The 6,000-nt window shown below is 47.9% G+C and overlaps 2 protein-coding genes across 5 annotated transcripts in view; one reads left to right on the top strand and one right to left on the bottom strand.

The window, feature by feature from the left end:
* The first annotated feature begins 1,132 nt into the window (after positions 1-1,132).
* Positions 1,133-3,359, top strand: LOC149372332 (GSK3-beta interaction protein). Its single transcript, XM_089566799.1, has 3 exons — positions 1,133-1,290; positions 1,356-1,463; positions 2,217-3,359. Exons 2-3 carry the CDS (start codon positions 1,374-1,376, stop codon positions 2,613-2,615), a joined length of 489 nt encoding a protein of 162 aa, XP_089422925.1. The 5' UTR covers positions 1,133-1,290; positions 1,356-1,373; the 3' UTR covers positions 2,616-3,359.
* LOC149372330 (cGMP-dependent 3',5'-cyclic phosphodiesterase-like) overlaps positions 3,171-6,000 on the bottom strand; it is a 27,520-nt gene continuing 24,690 nt past the window's right edge. For all 4 annotated transcript variants that reach the window (XM_089566795.1, XM_089566797.1, XM_089566796.1 and 1 more), the window contains exon 27: positions 3,171-4,839. In XM_089566795.1, the coding sequence (XP_089422921.1) occupies positions 4,829-4,839 (11 nt within the window). In that variant the 3' untranslated portion in view covers positions 3,171-4,828. The remainder of the gene's footprint in view (positions 4,840-6,000) is intronic.

The raw sequence follows: 6,000 nt of genomic DNA, 5'->3' as shown, positions 1-6,000 counted from the left end.
GGGGGATTTTCCTCTCTACACTTTGCCTCCTGCCAACCAAGGCTTCACATGCCAAATCCGGACACTTTTTGGGATAATGGCGTTCTAATGCTAACGCATCAAAATAACAATACCCATATTTCCGGTATACAGTCGGTGGGCTATCAGCAGCATAAGCACACCCACTTTAGGGCCATACATGTTTGAAAAGTAAAATTTCTCACTTTGCGGAATATCTATAGGTGCGTTTTTTTTTAATATGCCGAATTTGGAATGAAATTCCCGACGCTTATTATATTACGAGGCTTTGCGATACTTTCTTTGTATGCCTGAAAACATTTTTATGCACGTTCCACATCTGGCTCCTGCTCGCATACCGGGTTCGGACTGTAGACGATTGCGGCAATTGGAAAAAGGCAAAACAAAAGCAGTGACTGACTTCCTTAGTGCGCTACTCTGGTTACGAAGCAAGAAAGAAGAAAAAAACAAACATGCAGACAGAGTGAAAATGTAAATCAAGCATGAACTCATCTTTTGTATTAGGTGGCACGAGGAGGGCGGGGTGGGGGATGGGGGGAAATGGAACGTCGAGGAGCCTAATCCTCAATTCCTTCCTGCTCTTATAGTCTTGCTGTAATGAACTGACAAGTTAACGAAGAACGATTTTCCTCCTTGAAAAGAATGAAAATTGTCCGTCATATCATTCGTTCAAGGCGAATAACAACCTAAAGCGCTGGCCACATACATTGGACGTGGGCTCAGGTTGAGACGGCCTCACAAGACAGTTCCACGCTGCCGCTATGCTGGCACCATACTCCCGCTAACATACTGACTGGTGACGCGGATGAACAATCTAAAACGCTGACCACGTACGTTGGACGTGATCTCAGGTTGAGACGGCCTCATAGCCAGTTGCAAGTTGCCGCTATGGTGGAACCATACTGTGATGCGGGTGACTTCGTTAACTGATTTTATGCAAAGCAGCTGCCCAAAGCTATATCTATGCGCAAAAAAAAACAAAAAACATGTTTCCCCAAGTACAGAGCTTCGCCGGCTTCGCATCTGGGCGAAAATGTACCGTCGCGCGCAAGCAGGCAGAAGCGCCAAACCAAGATCCTAGGGTGCCTCGATGCGCGCTACAAGATCCTACAAGATCCTAATTGGTGGCGCCATCTAGCACGGCTCAAGAAAAACTTGTTTCTGCGTCGCTGCGCGGATGCGCGAGCGAGCGCTTGCGTCGTGACCTGTGAGCTGTGCGGAGTCTGGCAGTTGCACGGTGCATGTTTCGATTCTGCGCTGTTGTCCGACGAGGTAACGATATTAATTCGCAGTGGAAATTGTGAGCATTTAATTACGGGTGCTTCATACTCATGCAGTTGTTCTGACTGGAAGCGATGTCGTCAACGGCGACCGATTTACCGCCGGCTGCCCCTTCGACACCGGATAAAGACACGAAAGCCAAACCATCGATGGAAGCGAAGTCTGTAAGTCAAGATCGAACCTTTTTGAACAATACGTAGCACACATTCTACCTCACAAGGATATTTGGTAGGCCAGTAATGTCGGCCTAATTAAATTGTGCTCACGTGACCGAATCGATTGTGCACAGATGTATCGCTGGAAGCTGTTGACTGAATTTGTCCCTAATTTGAGTGATGCAGCGTTGGCCTCATATGCGTGAATGTCCGTCTGCGCACAACCACTTTATTGTCGGCACAACTCGAAAAAGAAAGATAGATAAGATAACGCGCCTCTTGATCCTCAGGAGCCTCAGCGCGGTAGTAACGCTGCCTGCAGGGCGCGCGGCGTCGTTGCTTTCAACGCCTCCTCTACTGGTTCTGGTCTGCGAAGGATTTGGTGTTAGCGTATCATCGCACTAAGGTGTAGCCGTTGTTGTATCCGGTGTTGTGGAGCAATGCATGCTATCGTTTTAGTAGTTTGACATGAATGAAACAGATGCCTTATACTAGAATATACGCACAATTTTTGGACCCGCACAATGGAATCGGCATTTAACAATTCGTATCAGAGGTACTGCAGCGTTACTTTGAATCGCGTCGCAACTTACCTGGTAAGTGCTCTATTAGCGCTTACCGTCAGCTACCACTCAGACATTACGAGGTAGGTGTTGAGTTAAATAATGTTTGTATAACTGCGCCATGAATGCGCCATTTAGTGCACAATTAAGATGCACCCCCCCCCCCCCCCCTCCTATTATTTCTTCCTTGCCACTCCAGACCAGCAGCAAGACATTCCAATATGGCATTGTGGAGGTGCCCTATCAAGATGAGCTGAAGTCCATCATTGAAGAAATTCGCTTTGGTGTTGCTGATGTGAACATGTCCTCACTTCCATCAGATGAACTGGCAAGCTACTTCAATTTGCAAACGAAAGAGGGCAAGCAGATGTGTGTCATGATGTCACGGCAGGGATTCCAAGTCGTTGGGAACAGCTATGATGTACGAGACATTGAAGATGGGCAGTGTTACGAGACTGTCAATGCTCTCCTCGATTCTCTCAGCCCTGCTTATCGTCGGCTTTTCAGCGAAGCGTTGACAAAGAAACTGCAGGAACTGGAGAGGGACGAACAGCGTCTCGATGAAAAGGCAACAGAACAGAAGGAGTCCTCACCTTGAGACGTGCTTGCCAGACCTGCCCCAGTGCCAACTAAACCATCAACTTTCAGTTCAGATAGCAGAAGACTACGGTTTGGTGCTGTATTGCATGCAGGATATATGTGCTTACAGAAATGTATCCAGTGTGTATTCTAGTCACAAATCAATTCTTCCCCAAAGTGAAGTCTATATATACATTTTATTTTTGCATGCTGCTTGAAACATTCCAAGCAGTGGACATGCAAAGTGAAGTGCCATGTGGTTTTGCTGGCCAGTGTTTTTCTTATACGTGATGGAAATTGACTTCAGTGGATGCCAGGATACTTTTGTCATGTGCATGATCATTGTGCATTGGAGGTCAGCATTATGGTTGCATGTTGTGCAGAGACCACTTCAACATCTGCCATTGCTTGGCGTTCTCTTCTTACATTGCTCATCCATGCAAATTTGAGCAGCTGCAGTTGTCTTGATGTATGTATGAAAGTTTTTTTTTCCAAGTAACCTTATCACTTCAAACTATCTTCCAGATTTTTTGCTGGAATAAAAACATTGAAAAAGCAAAGGAACCGTCAAAAGGAATGTGTACGCACAACATTTATTGACACTTAAAATCTCTCAATATATGTATATATATAAGTATATATATAATATTTATATGCAATAGCGAGTCTTGTGAAACAAACCCTGAGGATCTTGTCCCTTCTTCAAACTTTGTACAGAGAAATGATGAACACATGGACATGGTAAAATGAAGTGGAACATCTTGCCTTGCACTTAAGTGTGTTCTAGTTTGCAGAAGCTGCGTGCCACTGTGCTCCAGCAAGAAAATATCCAGCCAGGAACACCAGTCCCAAGTGCTTTTTTTTTTTACACTTGTTTTCTCGAGAATGTGAGTGTTACAATGAATCGAAGGAGGCATGTCAAAGGTCTCCCAACAGACAACCTTGCACATCTCTGTAATCTAGAAACGCTACTACTACTTGAAAATAGAAGGGTGCTCCCATAAATGCACTGTACACAGCAAGTTCCATGTCACCGGAGGATGCACCAACTTTGGACAGGTTCTGCAGAAATTTATTCAGTGCACTCGGTGGACAGCGCAATTTACGTGGCTACCGATTCTGTCCAACGAGCAAGGCGCAATGCAAGGAAATGCCAACGCTAACGACAACTATAGTTACAGTGAGCAAGGTGTGTGCTGCAGTCTCCACATTTCGCACGTGTTGAGCCTTGGCGCAACAGCAGCCGAGGTGACACTGACAAAAGTGATTGCAACATTTCAAGGTAGTGGTGGTTGGCGGTGGGCGCTTGGGAGGGGGCTCAACAGAGTGCGACTGTGCTTTAAAAATTGGTCTTAAAAAAGTGGTATTGCTGACGAAGCATCTGTGTCGTTCCCAATTTTCTGCAAAGGGCATGCTGCTTGCAAGCTTGCCACCGTCTTTATTGGCCTACAAGCTGCTGCACTGAGCCAGCTGCCTTTTGAATGACACAAGAGAAGCAGCGGCGCCAATGTTTTTCCTTCATTAAGCACAGCACCATGTGAAACTTGCCAGGCGGCGACAAGCGCGGACACTTAGGTGAGATGGGAGACTGAGGTTTGTAATATACACAATATGTACAGGGAATTATAAATAACGATGGGCAATGGTAGGTGGTGGGCAGGTGTGTGTCGGTGGAGGCGCGAGCCTAAAGAGGACAGTCCTTCCCCTTCGCGCCTGCTCTGGCAAATTAATGAGAACAGAAAAATAGAGTACAAACAACAACAACAAGCACCAGGACTTCTCGAAAGCAGAAGAGCGAGTGCTGGAGTGAGTACTAGCGCGTAGTAGCCTCTTTTTCTCTCTGCCAGATGGCCAGAGCTAAAAGCAGTCCCAAGTCCTAGGCGGGAGGGCTCCTTCCTTGTACGGCTTGGTCCCACTGCCGTGACTCTCGACGAACAGCCACAGTAGGCCGACCGTGCGCAGCATCGTTGGAGGAGTAGCAGTGCCGCAAGTGCAGCCGCTGTCTGGAATGCAGTGGTGAAGGAGGAGGAAGAGTGGACGTGGGTGCTCCTGGTGCGGAGACGACACTGGCCGGCATGGACGTCTTTGCTGCCCCCCCTGTGATGCAGGGGGAGGGAGTGTTTGATTCTGAGGGCAGAGAGCACAGGGGAGTGCATCAGGTCCAGTCGGCACTGGAACAGCTCTTTCTGGCTTGTATCAGTGGTGCTACTAGCAGTGGCGGGTGGCTTGTGATCACTCATGCTCTGGAAAGAACAAAAAGGAAAGGGCAGGAAAGTTTTGTTAATTATCAGAAAATAAGGCCTGCTGACACGGAAGAAAACAGGTATGCATCAAGCCATGGATGTCACAAAAGCCTACAGTAGGATACTACAGTAGGATGGTGACCATCCGATCAATGGCATCCACCTACACTCGTGCCATTGTGGTCAATCACCTTGCACCTGCTAACCACGTTGGGAACATGTCAAAACCATTGTTTGCATGGAGGGCCTTTTTTGTGGGGCACTTGGCACTTCGTTCTCAAGTGAACTGGTATAGCAGAGATACAACAGCATGCACAGATGCAAATATGCCACTGAGCATTCCAAATGGCAGCTCTAACACAAAAGTTTTTGCGACTGCAGTACAGAGAGGTCTAGAATGAATACACAAGTGCTATAAATTCACTTGATAGTGAAAGTGGATGAAAGTTATTGGAAATGAGAAAAGGAGCTAGAGGAAAGGGACAACAAAATGTTGATGTCACATTTTGTCCAGTTATTCAATCAGCAATAGGCATTCACGGCCTGGTTTATTTTATACCAGTGTCTCAAAAACCTAAGGAACTAGGTGTCAGCCATCAAAGCTCCCAAGTGGTTCCTGTGAATCCCTGAACCTCCTTCTCCCACACTAGCATCCAACTCGACAAGATCGCCAATCCATTTTCTTTCAGGTAAGTGCATTAACTACTCTTCCTCTCCAACTGGACTGCCACGAGTCGTTTGAGCACCCGCCTCTGATGTGGGAGGTGCGGGGATCGATCCCCGGTGCCATCGAGTACCCACCGGTGATACAATGGGTACAAGCTTTCCCCTGCCTGGTGCTCAGCTTCTTTAGAGTGAAATGCTTGGAAAATGGGTTTTTATGCGAAGCATATTAACGTAGGTTTCGGGCCTTCGCGCGACGCCCGGCGGTGGCCACCATTGACCCTGAAGTGGGGTCACGTGACATGACGTCACGTGATGACGTCACACCGGCTGCAGATGGGGCCTCATATCGCGCCGTCGGACGTCGCCCGGCAGAGGCCTCCACGCTTCGGTTCGCGCCGTCGCGCGCGGCGCGGCGGCGGCGCCACCATCGCTGCATCACGTGATATATGACGTCACGCCAGGGATGAAGCGGCGCGCGCCCGCCGTCGCGTCAGT

This window comes from Amblyomma mixtum, chromosome 1 (genome assembly GCF_055824585.1).
Source record: "Amblyomma mixtum isolate Tamu chromosome 1, ASM5582458v1, whole genome shotgun sequence".
Classification (NCBI taxonomy): Eukaryota; Metazoa; Arthropoda; class Arachnida; order Ixodida; family Ixodidae; genus Amblyomma; species Amblyomma mixtum.
Note: the sequence above shows the minus strand (reverse complement) of the source record. Positions and strands in the feature narration are given on the sequence as shown.

What these genes read in the sequence shown, in the direction of transcription:
- LOC149372332 (XM_089566799.1), top strand. Translation starts at nt 1,374, where the DNA reads ATGTCGTCAACGGCGACCGATTTACCGCCGGCTGCCCCTTCGACACCG. An exon ending in CATCGATGGAAGCGAAGTCT is followed by an intron (nt 1,464 to 2,216) that starts GTAAGTCAAGAT and finishes TTGCCACTCCAG; the next exon opens with ACCAGCAGCAAGACATTCCA.